This window comes from Xenopus tropicalis, chromosome 8 (assembly GCF_000004195.4).
Source record: "Xenopus tropicalis strain Nigerian chromosome 8, UCB_Xtro_10.0, whole genome shotgun sequence".
Lineage (NCBI taxonomy): Eukaryota > Metazoa > Chordata > Amphibia > Anura > Pipidae > Xenopus > Xenopus tropicalis.
This window is the reverse complement of record NC_030684.2, coordinates 26,533,877-26,557,612: the sequence shown is the minus strand read 5'-3', so window position 1 is coordinate 26,557,612 and position 23,736 is coordinate 26,533,877. Positions and strand designations below refer to the sequence as shown.

At 41.5% G+C, this 23,736-nt stretch overlaps 1 protein-coding gene across 6 annotated transcripts in view; it reads right to left on the bottom strand.

Moving 5' to 3' along the window:
* l1cam (L1 cell adhesion molecule) overlaps positions 1–23,736 on the bottom strand; it is a 114,558-nt gene that overhangs the window by 14,271 nt on the left and 76,551 nt on the right. For 4 of the 6 annotated variants that reach the window (XM_031906839.1, XM_012967853.3, NM_001102715.1 and 1 more), the window contains 17 exon segments: positions 22,748–22,893; positions 15,005–15,019; positions 14,286–14,391; positions 11,846–12,039; positions 9,671–9,793; positions 8,748–8,918; positions 8,474–8,585; positions 7,816–8,000; positions 7,120–7,251; positions 5,857–6,000; positions 5,534–5,645; positions 3,832–3,998; positions 2,848–3,007; positions 2,535–2,659; positions 1,774–1,875; positions 1,487–1,684; positions 79–149 (listed from right to left, as the gene is read on the bottom strand). In XM_031906839.1, the coding sequence (XP_031762699.1) occupies positions 79–149; positions 1,487–1,684; positions 1,774–1,875; positions 2,535–2,659; positions 2,848–3,007; positions 3,832–3,998; positions 5,534–5,645; positions 5,857–6,000; positions 7,120–7,251; positions 7,816–8,000; positions 8,474–8,585; positions 8,748–8,918; positions 9,671–9,793; positions 11,846–12,039; positions 14,286–14,391; positions 15,005–15,019; positions 22,748–22,838 (2,208 nt within the window). In that variant the 5' untranslated portion in view covers positions 22,839–22,893. 6 annotated transcript variants of the gene reach the window in all.

The window sequence follows — 23,736 nt, the reverse complement described above, 5'->3', positions numbered from 1 at the left end:
GCATAGTAGCTAGGTCACTAATTCCAGCAATACTAGTCAGTCGAATGGTAGCCAGGTGGCCCTCCAATCTACACTTACCTTCCAGGAAATGTACATGTTTTGTGGCTCTGTGCCCTCCCCTTTCACCTCTCTGGGATTCTTTGCTGGAGCTGTAATATAAAGACTGCTATTAAACAGTTGAAGTGTAGCAACTATCCTTTAACTAGAAGCAAGCTTAGAGTTGTGTCAGGATAGAAAGAAACACACATTTACTGCTGCTCCCTTTATATACTTGTGACTAAATCAGGGGCCTTTCAGAGCAACCACAATGACATTTTGACGACATATCCCATGAGTTTGCCTTCACCATTATCATAGAATTTCAGTACTATTGGTAAAATAGGGTTAAGCAATTTAACAGAAGACAATACGATTGGGCAGCCTTGCTTTAGCAGTCTCCTACAAAACTCTGCAAAGCATCTAAGGGCTTAACATGTGGACATCATGTAGTCACCATTACATTATGCTTGAAAGTATTAATGAGTGCCTCTGTTCCAGTGTAGAAGTCGGCACTTAAGACTGGAGACCAAATCAGTAAGTACCGATCACAGCCCTATCACGGCATGGCCCACTTGTAAAAGTATGTGAAATGATTTGGAGTTGCTATAGATGGTGGGAAGGATTCTGTTGGAGGAACTTTATACCTTATCAATATCACTATTCTAGAACTTGCTTCTAGTCTGATGGACACAACTTGTTGCCAGTCTGTTGTGACAATGGTTTATAGCCCACCTTCTTATCAATCCAAATTCAACTTGCACTATTGAACATTTCCTAGCTACCTCCAGTGGGGTTCCAGATCAAAGATGTCCCAGGGACTTAGCTGCCTCCAACAAGGCTGGTTCAGCTACAATTCCTTCTAATTTCTGGCTGATTGTGTGTGTAAAATATTACATCTTGGGGGCCCAGAATGGACGGTGGTTTTTAGGCCTATGTCATAACTTGTGTGCCACGAGGGGACATTGGCTGTTTACAACAGCTAAAGTGGGGGCCTTTAGCCATGTAGCAGTTGTCTATGGATGATAAGAGGGTGGGCTATAATAAATAATTGTTGCAAAAGACTGGCAACAATTTGTGTCCATCAGACTAGAAGCAAACTCTAGAATAGTGATATTGATAAGGTTCCTACAACAGAAGCCATCCCACCATCTCTAGCAACTCAAATCATTTCACATACTTGTACAAGTGGGCCATGCCGTTATAGGGCATATAGGGTAGGTTTTTCTTCTTTCTGCCCTATAACAGTGTGATGCTCTTGAGAGAATGGGAGCCCACCATGAGTATGTACCACCATTTTGCATGAACATGGTGGTGAGTTGCCCCAAAAATAGAAGTGACCAAAGCTAACAGGTTCAGTTTATCCCATCAGCCATTCTAAGGTAACAATACAAGATCCACAGCCTTAAACACTATACTACCTTTTTATCATTCTACTGCTAATTATTACCAAATGCAGGAGTCTCATAACGATCTGATGGGTTGCTTCCATTGCTAGGTCCAACCTCATTCACTGCAATCACTCGGAACTGGTAGTTGACATAGGGAGAGAGATCCAAATCAACATTAAACATATCCCCGTCCACTCTAGTGAGTTCATGCCATACTCCTGGTTCAAAGCTGTCTTCCTCATACTCGATAATGAATTCTGATGGACAAGGAAGAAGAGAAAGTGAGCCATCTCTACAGAAACGCACAGCATGGAATAAATTAATACAGGCCAGTAAAATATCCTACCCTCAATGGGACTGTTGTTATCGTTGCCTGGGGTCCAGGTGAGCGTTATACTGGTTTCCTGTGCGTTAGAAAGCTCCAAATCAAAAGGAGCTTCGGGAAGATCTGGAAAGACCAAGACAAGACTATGAAGAACAGTAACAGTAGTGTGTTAAAGACTTGTTATTAGGCCAGAGGGGCTGTTATAAGATGCCATAGACGGACACTATTTATAGGGCTTTTGGGAGGCTGTTTGGGCCACTGTGTACTTGTAATGCCAGGGCCTACTTTGAGTCCCAGTCCAGACCTGGGTGTAACAAACTGTAAAGTGGGCTTGGTTAAAAGAACAGTAACAGCAAAAAATAAAAATCTATCAAAGTAATTAATATATTAAATACTGTTGGAAAAAGAAGCTGGAAAAAAGAAGAAAAGGCACAGGTTTTTATAGCAGATAACTGATAAAATATCATTGTACTCTATCTGTAATCTGTTATGTAACCTGTGTCTTTTCTCCTTTTTTCCAGTTTGAATGGCTGCCCCCATGGCTATAAACAGTAGTTTATTTATATAAACTATAGTGGGGTTTCTTAAGCAAACTCACCAGTTTTACCACTGTAGAGCAACAGTATATAATATTTGAATTAGTCTAAGACACTTTTTATATTCCACTTCTCTTCTTCAAAGGTTTAACCCTTATATATACATATATAGCACAAAGTGTATTCAAATCTGCTTGCCTTGTACCCCCACCCACTTACAAACAGGGCACATAAGGGAATTCTCACCAATCACCACCAGTTCGGCAGTCAGTTCTACGGCATCCAGTTCAGTGTGGGCCGCACAGGTATACATCCCATGGTCGCTCTCTTGTACATTGGAGATACTTAGGGTGTAGTCCTCAATGAAGTACCTGGGAACCCAGAAAAAGAAAGTCAGCCTTCTGATACATTTGTACAGTACTGGAGTTGTGCCTCACAAGATGCGCTCCAGCTGTATCTGGGCAATGCCAGCTAACAATAGCTTTATTCACTTCCGATTTGAAGACTAATTCAATAACCCCAAACCTCTCCCCAGTAGGTGCCCCTTAATAAAGCTTACTTATCATTGTCGGCATCTTCTTTTATCTCATTGCCATTTTTCCTCCACTGTATTATTTTATCACTCATTTTGGGATCAAATTCCACTTTGCACTGAAAAATCGCTTTTCCACCTTTTCTTGCATGCTGCTCCATAGGGGGAGTAATGATCTTAGTAGCGTCTAAGGGGAAAATAATATAGAGGAAACCCAATATAACAGTTACTTGAAGAAGTACAAGTACAAGTCCAATAATCTATTTCACCCATTTACAGGGTTTTTTGTAACCTGCACATATATTCAAATTCCAGCGTTTTGTATGTCTCACAATTGAATGTTTTGCAAAGATTTGAAATTCTCTTCTAGAGGTTGCAAAACAAATATACTTTATTGTTTGTAAATATAATATAAATATATAAAAAAACAAGAAATTTTTAAGATTAAAATATAGTAGTTGTGACAATAGGCAGGTTTGAGAAAATGAAAAAATACCAAGTCACTGATGTTTTTTTACAAGGACTGGACTTGATGCCCTTTGGAAGTCAATAAGGAGTTTGTTTATTCTGAGGCAAATTGGGGGCAGCAGTTATTGGGGGCAGCAGGTATTGCAGCTTAAACAGAGATTCAAGTCTTGGAGGATGTGCAGAGACACCACAATGCTCTTTAACTTGCTCATTTCTAATACTCCCCTAAGGGAAGTTGTGTCCTTTTCCCATAGGGACACTTAAAGAACTGGGTGGTGACAGCCCACGCAGGGTGTTTAGCGTGTAGGGAGAGTCAGCCCACTGGGGGGGCTGTCAAGACCTTGTACTTCAGTGCCTATGTTCCCCTAAAATGAAAGATAAAACATGCTAAATGCAGCCTGGTCCTGTATCCAGAAGCAACCAATTAGCCATTAGATATCACTGGTCCAGAGCAGATATAACAATCAAAGCTTGCATTTGATTGGTTGTTTTTTGTTAACTGGACCAGGCGATCTTTATGGAATAGTTTTCACGCTGACTTACTTCTGACATCTAAGTAGGCAGAGATGCTGACATTTCCCTGGTTGTTGCTGGCAGTGCACCGATATATTCCTTCATCTTCCTTCGCCACTCCCGTTATGGTCAGTGTCCCATTAGTGTGCATGGAAAACTGATCAAGGGCAAACAGGTTGTCTTCCAGATCACTCTCCCTGTGGGGCATAGAGGGGAAGATGATCTACAGACACAGCACATCATTTATCCTACATACACCAATAGGTCCCATAGCAAACTGATATAGGAGGAACAAGTGGAGCTCAGTAATCACAGTAAGCCATGGCAACAAATCAGATTATAGTTTTCATTATTCTTCTTGCAGCTGTCTGTACACAATTAGTCACTGATTGGTTGTAGGTTACTGTCCTTCTGTAAAAGCAAACCATGATCTTGGTTTCAAGTTCCATTTATTCTCTTTTAGATATCAAAGTAGGAGGACATAGGTATACTGCAGGCAATTTCTAATATAGGTGAGCTACTTTTATTCCGCCCAATGTATTTTTCTAATAAAATGGGTAATTATTTTCCTTTATCTCCCCCTCAGTGGCATAACTAGATGTTACCGGGCCCCATAGCAAAATCAATTTAGGGCACTAAAATATTAGTAAGTTGACCAGTTCTACCAAGATACATTAAAATGACTCATTAATTAGGGCCTTGCTGAAATTGTTCATGGCTCACACAGACAAGTGTTTTTCCCTGCGTTTCCCTGTGCTGGATCTTTCATGTGTTTCAGCACAGGAAGAAATGCAGGCCTATATATCCTATTAGGCTGTACTCTTTGTGGCCCAGCGAAGCTCCTAACACAGCAAGTTGCATTCATCCTGCATTCCACGCTTGCCTGTGCCACAGTGAATACAGTCATATAGGAAATACAGGCCTGCGTTTATTTTGTGTTCTCCTGCGCTGAAACACATGCAAGATCCAGCGCAGGAAAACGCATGTAAAAAATGCGTGTCTGTGTTAGTGTGGTAACTGTTATTGTATATAGATACGCAACATTTTTATCCCCCCCAAACAAAAAACCACCATCCGCCTATGTCTAGCACTCAGAGGCCAGACTCACAGGCTCATCCTCTCATCTTGCTGAAGGCCCAGGGCAGTGCACCTGCAACATATACTGGGGAGTCTACTGATTTATAAGAATGTGTCTTGTATAATCCCTTGAGGTTTGTAAACCTCATAAGTCTACCTCTTTTATTGATCCGGTGTAACTAAAGTCATTGCTTTGGACTGGCCTCAAGCAAAAATTGTTAGAAGAGGAGATTACAAAAATTGTTACAAGGCAGGCAGACACCACTATATACAGAAGCAAGCACTCCTTGATACAAATAGTGCTTTTATTTACCAGAATTAACCTGGCATGTTAAAGGGGTTGTTAAATTAATTGTTTAAAAAACAAGTTGCAATTGGTCTTTGTTTATTTTTTTTATCATTTTTATTTTTTATTATATTTATTATTTATTTATATTAAAAGTTCGGACTGGGCCCCCACTGCCTTCACACACACCCCTCCTTTCCCCCACAGGGGATCGGGTCTGGGCTGCCGAGGCCCACTGGATTTTTTCCGGGTGCCCTGGCGGCCCAGTCTGATACTGGTTAACTGGACGGTGAACCACCCCTTTAAGCCTGCTGCTACATATGTAATTGGCAACTGGAGTGCTTATAAAATAATATCTTCTCTCCTTACCATTGGATCGTTGGAAAAGGAGTCCCAAAAGCTCTACAGTCCATTGAGACATTTGTCTTTTCGACTACAATGTACTGCTCATCGTTTCTGGTGAGGATCTGTGGGGGCAGTTCTGTAGGGGGGGCAAGTAAGAGGCAATGTTAACAGTAACGAGGTGCAAGAGCACAGAGCAGAAATGCACAGGTCATGCTCACAAAGATGTTTGCATCAGTAAGGATTCTTCTGTTCCCACATTGAGCTTTATTACTATCTTATAAAGATTTCCTATACAGACAAAGAGTAATCCGATCTCCTCTTGCATATACAGATAGCAACTGACTCACCAACTACATAGACAAAAGCATTGGCGAGGAGGTTTCCATGTTTGTTGCGGGCTTCGCATTGAACAACAGACGTGTCGTTGAGTTGCATGTTGTTTAAGACCAGACTTCCATCTATCAGCTTCCAGTTGTGGTATAGATCTGAGTCTACATAACATTGGAAGAGGAAAGGAGATTTAACTCTAGACATTGGGAAATAGGCAAAAGGGATGTTGTATTATCATGTATTCAATTAAAAGATAAGGGGGGTGTTCCAACATAATTGCTGAAGTAGGGCAGGTCAGAAAAAATGCACATATATATTTCAAGACATGACCCCAGCAGCCATTCAAACTGCTCTTTGGCTGTTTAGGTAAATTGTACCCTAGCAACCAGATAGCTGCTGAAATTCCAAACTGAAAAGCTGGTGAACAAAAAGTAAAATATTAAAAGACCACAAATAAATAAAATGAGTACCAACTGCAAATTGCCTCTGAATATTACACTCTACATCATACTAAAAGTTAACCTAAGGCAAATAACTCCTAAGAATAGGGAATATTTCCTAAGTTTGAGTGACCTGGAAGAGTAAATATCAATTCTGAGAAGGTAGAAATGGTTAAGTGGGCAGGAGATAGAGAGCATAGGTAGTGACAAACTCAGGAGATCTACTGGGGCTTGGGAGGGGTTAGTATAAGAGTTTTAGGTGTAATGACCTCTGCTGAAGCTGGAAGAAATGAGATTTCACCATCAGCAGAGGAAATAAATAGGCAGCAAAGCCAACTGGCTTGTTCTTGCTTTTGGCCATTGTTTAGTAAGGGGTACAGACATGTTACAGGGAGGTAATAGCATCAGCTATTATTCTCTTGGACAACAACTGTGTGAACTACATACCCTAGACTTTTAGGCTGCTAAATAGGCTGTGTTGGGGTTTATGTTGGGGTTCAGGTGGTTTAGCCCCTAGCTCATAGCTAGGAAGGTGCTGTGCTAAGCTAAGAAAGGGGCGCCTAATATATATATATATATATATATATATATATACAAAGAAAGAAAGAAGGAAGCAAAGAGAGAATGTGACAAGGCTTGTATAAAGATATACAAATAAAATAATATACACATACAAGGTAATTGGGGAGTAACACAAAGGAACAAGGGAAAATGTGAGTGAAGGTGAGGAGAATGAGATTCCATGGGCATTTTATTTTCAGACCCCCCCCCCCAGCGGTTATATACTCCATATCATGTGCAGAATGAGCAAGTGCTATGATCTCTCAACATGGAACTCACCTTTCAAAGATTTACCGTTAATCTTCCATGTGACCTTAGGTTTGGGTTTCCCTCCGACTTCACAGTGCAGTATAATATCCTCACCCGGTGCATAGATTCCATCCTCTGGTTTATTAATCCAGTAAGGGGCAGCTGGGAAAAGAGGGGCAAAATTCCTTTAAGTGTGAAACATATAAACATGAAATGATGGAGGATCATTTAGCTTTGAGTTGGAGTTCATGTCCCTCAAGAAAATCTGCTTGGCTGTGCTTGTCAGCCCCAGTACCAGGTAGCCACCATGGCCTTCATCTTTAGCTATGAGCGTGTCAATGATCAGGCTTCTGCACACCGCTAGCTTAAAAATGGACTTTTGGGAGCCCAACAGCAGCAAGTTTCCTCTATATCTCATAGGCTATGGGCAGTAACCAGATATTTGTTTTAAAGTTTGTGATTGGGTGATATTTCTAATGCAACAAACATTGCACCATTTATACTCCTCCTGTGCTCTAGTAGCCATTTTTCCCAGTTGGGGCCACCATCAGAAATCTTGGAGCCCCATGCAACTAAATGTCTGAATAGAACTAATTACAGTGGTTTGGCAAAGGGGTTTACATTAAGCAGGTACAGGGGCAGATATTGTGCCCCATACCTCATGGCCAAGTGCATCCCATACATGCCATGTACTAGCAATGATTGATATCAGTCCCCGTCACTCACACTCAACAACCACTGTGAAGGTATGGCTGGAGCTGCCCTGGGTGTTCTTGGCAATGCACTGATAGTCCCCATCATCCTCATCTTGCACCTTGTCAATGTGAAGGGTCTTCTTAAAGTCATCAAATTGAATGCGCTCATTGTAAGTGGAGCCAAGGAGGGGAATCCACTCAATCTCTGGGGTAGGGCTGCCAGGAAAGTAGAAGAAAGAATAATCTGTATGAAATCACATTTTATATATATATTATAATATAAAGTTAATCCCTTTATTATGGGAGATGTATTATATAAACCCTAAACCCTCATTGCATAGTTACAGCATGCCAGCTCATTCCCTTTAAAACCAGATACCAAATTCCCATGATGCATGACAAATTCACAGCGCCCAAATTGGCAGCTTAAATCTACCCCTGTATGGCCAACTTTAGAGAAGGGCAGTAGAAGAATGGTGGTACTTGGTTTACACTTTCCCCTGCATTGGGAAGTGTAAATATCCCTTGCGCCCTGGTCAATACATTGGGAGTATGTTCAGCTGATTCCCCTCTTCAATTGATGGTACATAAGCCTCTCTAAGAATAAAGCGGCTACCAAGCCTGTATATGGGCACACATGCTATTAATGTGTCCATGAACCCTGAAAAACCAAGCAAAGTTAGACTTACAGTCCTTCAGCTATGCACTCCAGCTGCAAAGGTTGGTCCCTTAATGCCAGAACAGTGCTCATGGAGCCCTCGGGTAACATCATTTCTGGTTTTCGAAATTTCACAGAATTTGCTGTCAAGAAAAAAATGGAATATTAAAGTCAGGCAGAATATCTCAACACAGACCTTCCCCTGCAGAACATTGCAGCGTTACTCTTCCTCAGAACATCTCAACACCATTCTTTACCTACTGAACATCTCCCTTTGCAGCATGTCTCACATACACTGTACTTACTGGGTCTGACTTTGATAGATATCGCCTCCTTCTGCACAATGGTACGGGCACCAACAAACTGGGCGTGACAGATGTAGTCAGGATGTTCATCTTGCTTTTGTACATTGGAGAAATACAGATTCCCATTCACACCCATTGACACCCGCTCATCCTGTGTGATGTGCAACAAATCTACAGAAAGAAGAAGACAAAACTGCTTTAACTTCAGACCCCACCCTTCTCTCTTTGACATTATAAAAAAAAATGGTTTGCTGTGATTGTTTTTTCTGTGTTACTAAAGGTGGGCCAATATCTGGCAGAAAATCATCAAGATATCTATTGAGCAGGTTGGAAAATCTTGTTGGATCCTTACAGGTCTGCACAGGTCTTCACTATGATCCAACCTAGTGAAACAAGGTGATTAGTGATGGGCGAAATGTTTCGCCAGGCATGGATTCGCGGCGAATTTCCGCGTTTTGCCATTGGCGGATTGTTTCACGAAACGGATGAAAAAATTCGCCGCAGAAAAATTCGCCATGCGTCCAAAAATTGTCGCGGGCGTCAAAAGAATAGCCGCAGGCGACAAACTAATAGCCTCGCAACTAAATAATAGCCGCGAGCGTCGAATTAATAGCCGCGGGCGACGAAATAATAGCTGCGAGCGACAAAATAATAGGTGCGCGACGAAATGATAGCCGCGAGCGACAAAAGAATAGCCGCGGGCGACACATTTTTTTTGACGCGCAACATTTTCGCTGTTTCCCGAATTTTCCACTGTTTTGCGAATCTTTTGAAAGATTCGCACATTTTTCAGCGAAGCGAAACGGGACAGATTTGCTCATCACTACATACCGTGTATGCCCAGCTTCAGACTACAGGAAGGTTTATCAGGATAAGGAGAAGGCAATATCACTGTGCATTTAATATGTCGGCTTTTCACTTACTGCTGTTCATCCAGATAACTCGTGGGGGCACTGCGCTTTTAGGTGGGTTACATGGTAATATTAGCGAGGCTCCCTCTTCAATATCAAGAGGGCGGATCAGTTCTTTTTGCCATTTTGGGGTGCCTTAAGAGAAAAAAGGAGAATATTTTGTTAAGCGTGTGTTTGTAGATATTCTGGCAAACTAAAAACATAAGTAGTTAGCAATGCAGTCAGTATGATATAAGGCACTATGTTCTGCTAAAAGAAATATTTATTCTATGGTAGCTTTAAATTCTAATCACATCTGTCAGTCTTTGTACCTGTTTGTTGCATGCAGGTATCTGTCTTCTAATCTGTGCTGCGATTAAACGGCTGGATGGCTCGTTAGTAATAATCTATTCCCAGGGCAATATACAGTATGTAACATAGCAACATAGTAGATGGTTTACAGATCAGATATAAAATTAAAACGTACAAAAAATGACAGGTGGGTCGCTAAAGACTTGTGCAAAGGGAGTCATTTCTAAGTTCTGCAAGCTCTAGCTTCTCCATTGTTACAGTTCCTTTTAGAAAGAAATTAGAAAAAGCATTCAAGGTGCAAGTTGGTTTTTCATTTCCCTAAGTAGGCAATAAGAATGAGCCTAGGTACACCTTCTGGTACATTGGTAGTACTCTATAGTTGAGATAACTCCTCTGTGCTAGTTTGCAACTTCTCAGGAGTTTCAGTCAGATAATTTATACACTTTGGTAATAGGTGGCTATGGTGGACTGTCCTCCCTGGCAGGCTGATCTCACCAGTTTCATATAATTCTGGGGTATGTGTATACTGGTTGGAATTCTCTGATCGATATCTATGTACCATAGATGGTTTGACAATGAGGTGGGTTTGAAAATGTCATCTGACGACGTCCCATGTTGGTTGGTGCATCAGTGGATAAAGAAGTGAAGAGGAGCCACAGCTGTTATGATCATCTGGGCCATCAGCTTGAATAACTGGTACATCGCATTTTTCAGACCAATCATAGAGGATCACCCCATGTATGCGTGTCTTTACACTAAAGTGCAATCATTCACAGTGCCATGCTCACTTGAATCCCTCATAGGCTCCCTCATCCATCTAACATATAGAGCATGTTGGTATGGAGAGTAGAATTGCTGCCTTACACTCCCTGTGTGGAGGTTTCCCTGTATTTGGGTGGGGTTCTTCCGTGTACCCCAGTTTTCACCCCCTCTCCAAAAAAACTAAAGGAGGATAACTGGCTCCTGGATGTGCTTTAATACCCAGTGGGTGAGCTTCAGCCTAGTGGGGTTCATGCAAATGGGAATTTTAAGAGTTTCCCAAATTCTTTCTTCTTGGCTCATAATTAAGCAGGGTATCTCCTCAACCAAAATGCTATTCTTGTGGATTGACCCAAGTGTGTGAGTGCCTGTGTCAGGGATATTAATTGTAAAACCAGTGTGAATGGCTGAACATTCTCTGTTTGTCAGCTCTGTGAGAGGATAAAGAGCAAAATGGATTCTCTGGCTTCTTCTATCTTACATCAACCTCCCTATGTCCTACTTCTCCTTCACTTTTCACAGGCTTTCAACTATGTTTATACAATACCCCTCCTTAAAAGAATTCTTATTAAACATGTTTTCCTACACGTTCTACCAGAAGGGGGTTATATTATTAGAGAGGGTGGCTACCTGCAGCGCATATACAATTTAATTTCCTGCTTGACATCATTAATTCACCATGGTTGCTGGGAAACAGCTTCCATGGAAACAGCACACAGTTAGAAAGGTAGTATTAATACAGGAATCCTACACAGTGTGTTCCCCGTGAAGGTCAGAAAACCAGTTTAAAGGCAAACCCAAAGTATAGGAACATGTTTACAGCAAAGCAGAACAGATGCAGAAAAAAAACAATCATTAAGTGGTTCCAAGCCCCTTTGAGGTCCATCATTTGGTCAAGATCATGGCCATTCAATCACAGTTCTAAGAATAGCTAAAACGGCAAATCAGTGTTCACCCCAAATCTTATTCTTGATGATCCTCAAGTTGTAATAATGTTCCTATTGGCACATTAACAATGATATTATCCCCTATAAAATCTAAATCTTATATGTTTATCAGTTTCTTAGTCAACTGACATTCATACAAAAGAATCACGGTCAAAGGTGGGCACCAGGTAACGTTATAGTGGACACTTACTCTCAGTGATAACATGGATCTCGTGTGAGATGGCTGTGCCCAGATCATTGGTGGCATAGCACCGGTATTTGCCCTGGAAATCCTTCATTGAGTTCCCGTTGCCAGAAATGTTTAAGGTTCCTGAATCTTTCTTGCGACTGACTCTTGGGTCATTATCTGGCTGAAACGTTTCCCCATCCTTTTTCCAGGTATATCTGCAATGAAGTAAAAAGTAAGCCATACAGGTGCTGTCAAATGGAAGTACCCGACCAGTGTTAAATATACCCATGTCTAACCCAGACTTTAGCAATGCAGGGCCCACATTTAGTGAAGGCATTATATTACGGTCTTTGACTGACATCTGGTGGTAGTCAATGCACTCTATCGTTACAGACTAATCCTAAATGTAAACAAAGGCTTTTTGAATTAAGAAAGATGAAAGGAATTCGATCTGTATTGTAAGCAATTCTATGGGTATTGTAAGATTAATTTGATGTGAGCCCCAAATACATCTAGATCTAGCAACAGGTCTACCACCTCAGTTGTTACAGTGCCACAAAGCCTGTAACTGAGTTACACTAAAACAGAATAGATAGGGGGTAATGTAGGGTTAATGTGCCCCTATGACTTTAAACCCTATCTTTCCTTTTCTCCTTGTTACTGGGCAAGGATTGATGTAACTATTTGGTATTATAATATACCATATTATTGGCCCAAGGCTAGACCACACCCTACCACACTTTAATATAGTGTTAGGAAAGGGGTGGTTCTTCCTTCTTGGCCTGCAGCATCTGACCAGGGTGTCTCTAGGAAGCCTGGGATTCACACGGCCCAGAAGGTTAGGCCCTAAGGGACAAATACCCTTATAGAAGTCTGGGAGCAGGGACCTCCATGAACGAGGGAACAGCAAGCGCAGAATATCTCCTGTTATAGCACGTTTAGAAAGAGCAATTTAGTAAGAGCATTTTCTGGATCCAAATAGGAATTTAGAGGATTATTCTCCTTTACAAGCTCTGCAGCCTTATTGTAGGGACCACAGTTAAGACACAGGTATCAGGCTAGTGCTTATCCCTCAACCACTGTCGGCTGTTTGGGATCCAGTCCAATAAGTCGACATCCTAAGGACAAAAGACTATTTCCCAATACTATCCACAGTGGTGCAGAACTGTTCCATATCTATTGTACCATCTATTGAGTCTGCCTTGCTTTAACACCTCATGTGCTGTGAGTATAATTGCTGAACCCCGCTATACCATCTTTGTGTGCATAAATAAACCAGTTGTTAATTAGTTCATCAAGAGCTTGTGGTGTCCATTTGCTTATTTGCTGCATTTCACACTTACACATTGCAGTGGGAGGTGTAGTTAAACAACACCCTCCATATAGTAACTTTCTTTTAGCAAAGGCCCATCCTGCTGAAGAGGAGTCTGATGTACCCCCATTCTCTACCCATAACTGGAATTTGTCAATTTTAGCCAAAAAGGTGTTACAGTAATAAATGGTCTTAAGTTAGCTGTTTGTCTATTAACCCATGGCAACCAATCAGCACATGGAATTTACTGGTCAGCTGTTTAAAAACAAAAATCTGACTGGTTACTAGGAGTTGCTAAATGTGAGCAAACTTAAAGGTGGCTATACACGGTAAGATCGTTTGGCGAGGTCACAAAATGAGCGGATCTTTTCCTGATATGCCCACCTAATGGGAGAATGCAGCTGGGGAGGGGCATTTCTTAAAACTATAGAAGAAGCAGAGATCTCTCCTTTCTAAACTAAATATGATTGAGAGGGCTGCCTTTGGAAACCATGGGCACCATACACGCACCTAGTCATGTCCGGTTATGCACAAAAACAGCTTCAATACACCACACAAGACTAAGACTGGCAATTTGTGAATTCTGAGAGTCTGCTGAAAGATGCCATAGACAATCACTATTTATTGGGCCTGTGGGAGCTGTATGGTATTGGTCTTGGTGTACTTGAAATACCAGGGCATATTCTGTACTCCAGTCTGGACCTGCCCGGGATCTACCCCTTTGTAGCAGTCTGCCTCTTGCAGTGACTCTTATTATAGATCTTTGCCCTTTGGTATTGTAGTGTTCTAAGTCTAATGGACCTCTCCCCAGTTCTGGTGTAATATTTGGTTCTATATGCTGATATAGAGATATCAGTCATATAATATTGGTGTATCTTCATAGTAGACTTTGTATGAGGTTGTTGAAGGTTTCAACACCAACAAGTATCTCATACCCAGAACCCAAGAGTCTCAACTCAATTCAGCTAGAGAGGTACAGTACTTTAATCGCACTGTGATGTATTGGGTTGGTTGGCTTCTACCTAAATGGGGGTTCTTAACTGTTATACAATATATCTCCATTGTTTCCCAAAAGCTCACTCTGACAGAAATCAAATCTCTCCTTCCTATACAAAAGGATTCCATTTACTTGACACAAGCGCAACTTACTTTGCCTTGGCGTTTCTCTTGGCTTCACACTTGAGCACAATGTCATCATTGGGGTACAACACATACTTTTCTGGGGACTGCTCAGTAATCACAGGTGGATACATGACTGTGAAAAGACAAAACAACACCTCAGTAACAAGGTAGGAAATAATGAACAAAATGTTCCCAATAGGTATACAATGCTGAAGATTCCATCTTTATAAATATAACCTTTAGTTACCAAATTCCACTTATGTAAGAAAGCATTTTAATACCTGTGCTCAACCAGGAAGATCTTTAAATCCTAAAAAAATATAAATGGGCAATAGGTCTTGTTTCAATTTGTTTCAACAGGCCATCTTGGTTGGGAGATTAAAGAATGTCACTGCTTGGCCCTGTGACTTCAAGGTCAAGTGCCTTTTCTCCATACATTATTCCATTATATTTAAGGTAGGTATGTATGTATGTATGTATGTATGTATAACTTTATTTATAAAGCGCTACTTATGTACGCAGCGCTGTACAGTAGAATACATTAATATAAACAGGGGTATTAAAATAGATAAATACAAAGTATTACAATAAGCACAAATAAATAAAAGATACAATTGTAATAAGTTAAGAGTCAAAGACACAAGAGGATGGAGGTCCCTGCCCCGTAGAGCTTACAATCTATATATGTAATAGGTAAGGTATATTTAAGCAAGTTTCTGCACAATAAAGGCAACATAGTCACTTACTTTCTTGCATTACATCTGTAGATCCCAGCAAGGGCAGCCAAGAAAGAGGGAGGGAAGGAGAAAGAGAGAGAGTGTTAGAAGAGCAAGCCAAAGACTTAAAGAACTAAGAAGATACCTAGCAGAATAAAGAAGGTGGTTATAAAGCTTCAAATAGGTTGACGTTTGGGATTATAAAGAAGCCCCTCAGAAGAATATATATAATATTAATTTAAGCCTAAGAAAGAATATTGTCAGCAACATGTAATACTGGCCTTCCAGAGCACCATAGCATCTCCCAGTGGGCCCCAGCCAGGGAGAATTCCTATTTTACAATGTGTTAGACCAGTCCAACAATAAATACAGACACAAACTATATATTTTTAAATAATCATATTATACAGCATATACAGTATATCAGTTATGTGACCTTAATTGCTTCATGACAGTAATGTCACTTAGCAAATAAGCAGGCAGGTTCTTTTAAGCAATGTCCATGCAAGATCCAATCAGAGCACGGTGGCTCGGGAGATAATGGTGGCACCAGTGGCACTGTCAGACATAGAGCAGTTAGTTGGTTGAATTATTTAAGCAAGCAAACAATTACATTATACTGATTCTATATTATTACAGATGTGTCCAGACTTCTGCTCACAGCACAGCACTTACTCCATGTTACTAGGATTGAATGACTGCTAAAAGGGAGTCTTTGGGTTAGCAAAGTTGCTAGTAGCCTAAAGAAACTTTGTGAATTGATGTAAAATAAATACTATGACTAGAACGTAAAGCAGCCAAGCCACGCAGTCACGCATTTGGGTTAGGTTAATTTACTAATACCCTGAATACAAGAGCCCAAAGTGTCCAAACCATGAGCCATGTAGAGCCTATATGCTTTGTGCACACTTTGGGCTCTTGCTAATTGTACCCACAGCAAGCAAAACTAAACTGGAAAGTGGGCAAGAGTGCTGTTCCAGGATAATCAAAGTGCTGATATCAGAATGTACTCACAGAAAAAACCCAACAAAACAAATTGGGAGAAGTGCTCTGAGGTTAAACGGGAAAGAGGGGAAACAAAGGAAAATGACAAGAGGAATTGTGGCATATTTCCTAATGTGATTCTGGGCACACTGTGAAGTGTGGAGGGCACTGTCTCCTTCTTGTGTTTGCCAAATAAATTCAGCTCCATCAATTAAGTAATTTAGCAATTCAAAGAGAGGGAGGGAAATAGAACATAATTGAGAGTCATGTTGTTCTTTCAGCTAATTGAAGACAGTGAAAGCATGACGGAATTGTGTGCCTGGCGTGACCCTGAGTTGTATCTCATTGCTTCACATACGGGGGTCTCAGCTGATATTCCATTAAGGTGGCGCCGTGCCCTACAATGTGACTGGAGTTTCACTGTACACCAGACACCTATGGTCATGATTCTGACCGACACTTCTAGAGTTCATTTACAAAGGATGTACAGTGTATGGAACTGGCTAATTGCCATGCCAAAGGGCATGGGTGGCCAACATAGGTACCAAGGAGTTGTAACCACATAAGTACCCCCAGAGGATCCACAAACCTGCCTGTGCAAGTAGCTGGGTATATACGAACTTGCATTGTTTTATCTTATCATGAGAAGGCTGGTTCTGCCAGGAAAATTAGCAGTACATGGCATTCCCATGGCTCACACGTGGACAGGATGGTGCTGGGCATTCAGGGAAAAATAATGCCACAACTAGAAAAATGGGTTGATAGATCAACACAGATCAAACATTCCAAATTACTTTTTAAAACTCAGAAACGTTGTAGGAACAATCCCTTCTTTCATTGGCAATTACTATACTAACGCTGCCTCATCCCATAATGTTCCCACAGATTAAACCCCCGTTTGACTCTAGCTGTGTCCAAAACAATAAAGGAATGCTATACTTGTGGGACTACGGTAGGTGCAAAATACAAACAAATACCAGCACCCCCAGCTACCTAGACAAAGGCGTAACCAAAAAGAGCAGACATGCTGGAGGGCAAAGGAGAGGTTTATATACAGCAGTGATCCCCAACCAGTGGCTCGGGGGCAACATGTTGCTCACCAACCCCTTGGATGTTGCCCCCAAACCAGGTAGTTATTTTTGAATTCCTGACTTGGGGGCAAGTTTTGGTTGTATAAAAACAAGATTTCCTACCAAATAAAGCCCCTGTAAGCTGATAGGGTGCATAGAGGCCCCTAATAGCCAATCACAGCCCTTATTTGGCTCCTCCATGAACTTTTATGGTGCTTGTGTTGCTCCCCAAGTCTTTTTACATTTGTCAGTGGCTCACGAGTAAGAAAGGTTGGGGACCCCTGATATACAGTATACAGTATGTAAAACCAAATCAAGATCTTGGGGGGTGAGGTGTAAAGAAGATTTGGTTGTTGGGCCGGCTAAGCTTTTGCCCCCTTTTGCTGTATATGCCAGCCAGTACACAGAAGAACTCCTAGACGTTATCCATCCTAATACACTCTGCTTAATGTAAAAGCATGTTTTATCAATAATGTCTGGACTCTGTCAAGATGGACAAATCTCCCCATCAGTTAAACTGCCAGAGAACAGCAATGCATTAGGCAGGAAAGGGAATGTTCATTAGCATGGAAACCAAGGCTAGCAAAGACAAAGAAGAAAGAAAACCATCATGTGATCTTCATGCTGGGGGCAAACTACCCACCCAGATAATGATTAAGAGGAAGCTATGGCTAACAATGCAGAGAAGGCGCCCACCATACATGATGAACAACACAGCTACCCAAAGATAAATCAAACAGTACAGTAACAGCAGATTCCACTTCATGGCCATTAACCCCATGGAGAGCTCTGCAGATGGATACCTGGTTTGCAGGTGATAAATACAGTGATCATTAATTGGTGGTTCGGCATTCTTTTCAGTCGGCTTTAGACAGTTACAGTAAGAAAAAGGGGTTACTGTGTTAACAACAAGCACAATGCTTTGTTCTGCTTCTGGCATGGGCACCAGCACCTCCTATTTCATCTTGGAGTCTGTAATTAGTACGGATTAATTACCCTTAAAAAAAGACATAGTTGAGTGATATTCCACAAAATATGTGCAGTTTAAACAAAAGTGCTGTGATAAGGGCTCTTCAGGGAACTGCAGAGCTAAGCGTAGCCACAAGGGCTGCTGTGCTGCTCAAGCATATGGAAATGACTGCAGCATGGCAGCTTCCTTTCATAAATACAGAGGTAATGTCCCATGTGCTTGATTTGCCATGTTTTGCCCCTTATAGATTTACTAAAGGCAAAAGAGGTAGAAACACACATCTTTAAACTATAATCACTTGCCACGGGTACTCCTAGCTATTTATGACATGAGTACTCTTATATTATACCCCTTTACCTACATGAGTACTCCTATACCTAACCTATAGACACATAAGTACTCCTATACCTAACCATATACCTACATGAGTACTCCTATACATACTCTCTGGCCATTAGCAGACAGTCCAAAATACAGTCCATTGACCCCACCTCAGATTCATCTCAGATCAGTTGTACTGAAACCTTGCAATGGGATATAGTAGCTTGAATGGGATTCATAATTAAGAGTTCAGCCTGAATCTGTTCTTCATTTCAAGCCCACTATGGAAGTTCAATCGTAGATCAGGACCCCCTAATCTCATAACAAGGTTACAATATAGGAAAATATTTATGTATTAGCCATGATCTCAAGAATATCTCTAGGCGGGTATCAGATACATTTTCACTATTTCCATCAATTCCTTTAAGCTAGATACCGTCAAGTAGATTCTAGTCCCTACAGTGTCTCAGCAATATAAGGTGCTGTGATGCATTGACTTGAAGAAAGGGTTAAGTTTGGCTCCAACCCCCCTTTATGTGTCAATGATTAAAAGCAACTGATGATAAATAGGGGCAGGGTGGCCTTGTCTCTGCAATAAATTGTCACTATCAATAAGGGGATCTTGGACTCTTTCTCCATTCATACAGACTGACCCCTGTCCACTTGAGTGCTGACCTCCTAAACCACTTCACAGCCCCCTTCCGTTGTCCTCTATTCCCGATTTGCTGCCACAAATACGAAAGTGTGTTCTAAGGTGTTTGAATATTAGATATGAAATTAATCCATCTCACAATATATAGATTCTCATTGCTCTTGGGCATAGCAAGTAATCCTCAGAGGTATGGGCCAGTGATAGCTAGCACTGTTAGTAGTACCCAGAACCTTGAACTGTGTATTCAAACCATTAACAAGACCCTCCAGTTGAAATTAAATACTGCCTCACTTAATGCATGAAGCTCCCACCCTGTATTGTGTCTCATACAACTGGGGGGGGGGGGGGGGGGGATGAGTCACACCTCTAAATGGCACTGACGTCCTCTATGCATTTCTATGACCTTGCAAAGCAAATGCTGCCTCTTATTTATAATTCAGCAGGGATGGAGGAGTCAGAATGGAGTCAGAATGTCTTAACTCTTAAAGGCATACTCTATAGCTGTTGTCTAACATTTTTCAGTTCAAGCCCACCTTGCAGGGCCAACCATTGGCCAGGCCCCCCTTGAGCTCATAACAAGATGATAGATCTGATTATGTATGGCAGCAAGTGCAACTCTCATTCTAAGTGACCATATTTATGAGACCCAATAGGCATTCACCCCAAAAGGCCTTCAGGCTGAGCTGCCCTTTAAACCAGTGTTTCAAGCTCCTCCAGGGGGTTAGACCCAAAGTTTGGGAACCACTGATATATAAGGGTCAGTTCTAGTCTACAGTAACTATATGGGTGCTGCATTCAGTGAATGGAAGAATATTCCTGCCCTACATTTAGGTATTTATACTTCTTCCATGGCTTTTTTTGCCTCAGTTGTGAGGTCCCTCACTCCCCAGTACAGCAAACTCCCCCCCCCCCATGCTTTACCTAGCGGCCATGATCAGGGGGAGGTTAGGGGGGCACCTATAGTGTCAGACAGGGAGCAGGTCTGGGTCGGTGGGGTCCACCAGTTTCATTCCAGGTGTCCTGCCAGCCCAGTCCAACCCTGCACCCACCCTAAACCCCTCTTTCCAACAGCACCGATACAGAGTGCCTATGTCAAGTACATAAGTACATAGGGCCATTAGGTGCAAAGCAATAATGTATTCTTCCAGGCTGATGATAATGCAATCACATGCTGTATTTCATATGTCAGTGTGCCTTTCAGAATGTTCCATTAGCTATATATTATCTTTCCAAAGTCAATAAAAAGCTGTATAATTATTTTAATGCATCGGTCTGCGCATACCCAGAGCGTTTAGAACGAGTGCCAGGAATATAATGGCATCATTCATGTCTACTTCCATCCACTGACACTCCTATATCATCTCAGAAATGGACTGTGTATTAAATAGAAATCCAAGAGGATACTGGGTATATATACAGTCTTTAGTGGTAGTTTACCTTTAATTATTATTAACTTTTAGTATTGTGCATGCAGCAATATTCTAGTATAGGGCCTGCATTCCCCTATATACCTACACCATAAACTCAAAAAATCTTATATCTTTTCTCTTATATCTATTGAAAGTGACAATATAACCCCAGCTGCACAGTATCAGAATACTTCACCTTCAAGGTTTAGAAACTATAATTAAAGTGGAACACAACCCCCTCTTTTCTGCACAATAAAAGAAAATGGAATTTTAAGCAACTTTTCAGTATACTGTACATTCAATAAACATCTGGAGATTTAAAAGTTATTTTTATGTATTTGTCCCTTTCTGTTGTCTGCACTGCCTGAACAATGTAGCAGAAGAGTCAGAACCAGCAGTGCAGTAAGGGCAATTACAGCAATTACATTTACATGGAGTCTTGTACTTGCCCTGGCCCAGTCACCCAGCTAATAATACGGATACGTGCAGAAGCAGCCAGTGATACAGAGGATCTCTCTAACCACCTGGAATAGGAAAGGACAAGGACCCCACCAGAATTTTTATCCCCAGTTATGATTTTTTAAGTGAACAGAATGCAGGAAACCTTATCCACCAGTGCAATGGTCCTCCATAGCCCCTGTGCCTACCAATGCACAAAAGACTGTAATCTGTTTGGCAGCAGGGGGGTAATATCCATGGTATTACAGAAATATCCAATTTAATACGTCTTAATAAGTAGGATTTATCTCTTACTACATTTGCTTAAATTGACATTAATCCATTCATTGCATATCTACATTCATGCTTATTAGTGGGAACTGGTACAATCTATACACAGCATTATACAAATCATCCTCCAACTAACGACAGGCAGCTGCTACCATTATGGCTACTTCAAAATAAAGGGGAAGGCCACCTAAATATTGTATATAATATTATGCTTAACTCAACTTTGTCAGTGGTTGTGATTGGGAGCACTGTCTGGCTGCTTAATCTCTGCATCACTGGTTCTGCTTCCTGAAGCAATGTAGCGGAAGCCAGTATATTTACAGAGATGGAGGGAAAATTGACTTCTGCTTTGTTTAAAGAGTCAGAACCACAGAACAGAAAGAGATTGTGATTAAAAGCCCTGTTTGTGTCCATAGGCTTTTAATCACAATTGATTCTAACAAATGAAAATGTGTAATGATGACTGTATATTAGAAAGTTGCTTATAATTACATATTCTTTCAGTATGCAAAGTATCAGTTATTGGGTGAAGTTCGCCTTTAAAAAGATTGTTAGGGTAAATCCTTAGCAATTTAACCCCTATCAAAGATTGCAAAGAAGAAACAGACAAAGTATAAAAAGGTAACATAGCGATGCAAAGCATAAGTGAGCACAACATTCTCTGTAACAGTGCCGGAACTCTATCTGCATCTAATCATAGTTATGGGAGAGGGAGCTTCCATGCTGCTTGCTCTAATTGAGGCTTTTTTCTGTGAACAGAGCAGCAGCATTGCCAAAAAGGGTGCTGTTACCCTTGATTGCATGTTATAAAAAAATGAAAGCTATTTGCCAGCTTGTTGCTATGGGTTACTGTACTAATGGCATTTAAATAGTATTGAAGTAAATGGCAGTATGTCTGCCCTTAGCTCCCCTTTAGTCGTCTAGCTGTACTGCATGTCTGGGGGGTGGGGTTAAATCAGTACCTGCCCTATGTGCTGAAATAATCCAGTGCTGTACAGCAGCCTCCATGCCTGGTGCCCACCAGCTGCCCTTGGTGCTGAATCCTGCGGGAGTGGCATGTTCTCTCCCATAGACTCACAGTGCTTCAATGTGGAACTTTACAAAACCCTTTTTAATTAAAGACCAGGAAGAGGACCTTAAAGTGATACTGACACTAAAAAACTACTTACTATTTGGCTGACTGCACACTTCTGCTCCAAGATTGGGGAGGGGGGGGGTCAGAATGTTGATCTACCCCAACATTTACTTTAATGAGGCAGTGATAGGGTGGCCTGGGAACATCTTGGTACCCCTGCATCAGAGTAAGTTTGGGGTCTCTGTGCCAATATATTCTACTAAGGGGGGGGGGGTTACTATGCTATTATATGCAGAGGGTTCCAATGCATATATAAAATGGGATGTTGTGTCAGTGGAGGGGTAGTGTAGCTACAACAATTGGTGCCTTACTGGGGGGACACTAAATAAAGTTTCTAGTGGGAGGGGGCACTGTATCTGAAATAAAGAAAACAAAAAGTTGGTTCTTCTGTATTTGATACAACAGTTTCCCTTTAGTGTTGCATCAGTCTGGTCCTTAATCGCATGGGTGGGGGGCTTTACGCAGTGATGAAAAGAAGCAGAAAATGAAATCCTATTACTCACATCCTTTAGGCAGCTGGAAGGCCTCCATGTGGCTGCAGAGTAAAGAGACAAGCACTGTCCCCAGAAGGCAAGGTCCCGATCCCAGAGGCATGGCGGCGGCACAGTCTCTCAGGTAAATCAGGGAAATGAAGTAAATGGGAATCCACCTTGTATAGAAACAGATTGGGAGATAAAGAGAGAAAGTCAGGCGTGAGTGACAGGAATGAGTCCCCGCTGCATTAACCCACCTTCCCCCATTAGCAGAAAAGCTTCACACACATTAGTGACAGGAGGAGGAGGGAACAGAATAAAGGGTGTCATGTGAAATTTGGTATTTTAACTCCTGTGCGACCGTGCTGTCATATAGAATTAAATAATAGATTTGGCTTTCCGTCTAAATATTCGGAAAGGATTTTTTAATGTGAGAGCTGTGAAGTTATGGAATTCTCTCCCTGAAGAGAACTGGGAAAGGTGATGTACCGTGTTAGCCAGTCAAAAATGTTTACAGGGTAACCCTTTTGAAATAAAAAATAACGAAAGTGGTATAAAGGTGATACCTTTATTGGCTAACTAAGATAATCATAGCAAGCTTTCAGAACATTCTAGCTCTTAGTACAAGTTGATCCAGGGACTGGTCCAATTGCCATCTTGGAGTCAGGAAGGAATTTTTTTTCCCTCTGCAGCAAATTAGAGAGGCTTCAGATGGGTTTTTTGCCTCCTCTGGATCAACTATAACTGCTATCCCACAGCCACAGTCCCTTTCCAGAGGCTATTATCCCACTGCTACTATAGGCACCATCTCTCCCTACTATACCTGCTATCCCACAGCCCCAGTCCCTTCCCAGAGGCTATTATCCCCCCACTGCTACTATAGGCACCATCTCTCCCTACTATACCTGCTATCCCACAGCCACAGTCCCTTCCCAGAGGCTATTATCCCCCCACTGCTACTATAGGCACCATCTCTCCCTACTATACCTGCTATCCCACAGCCCCAGTCCCTTCCCAGA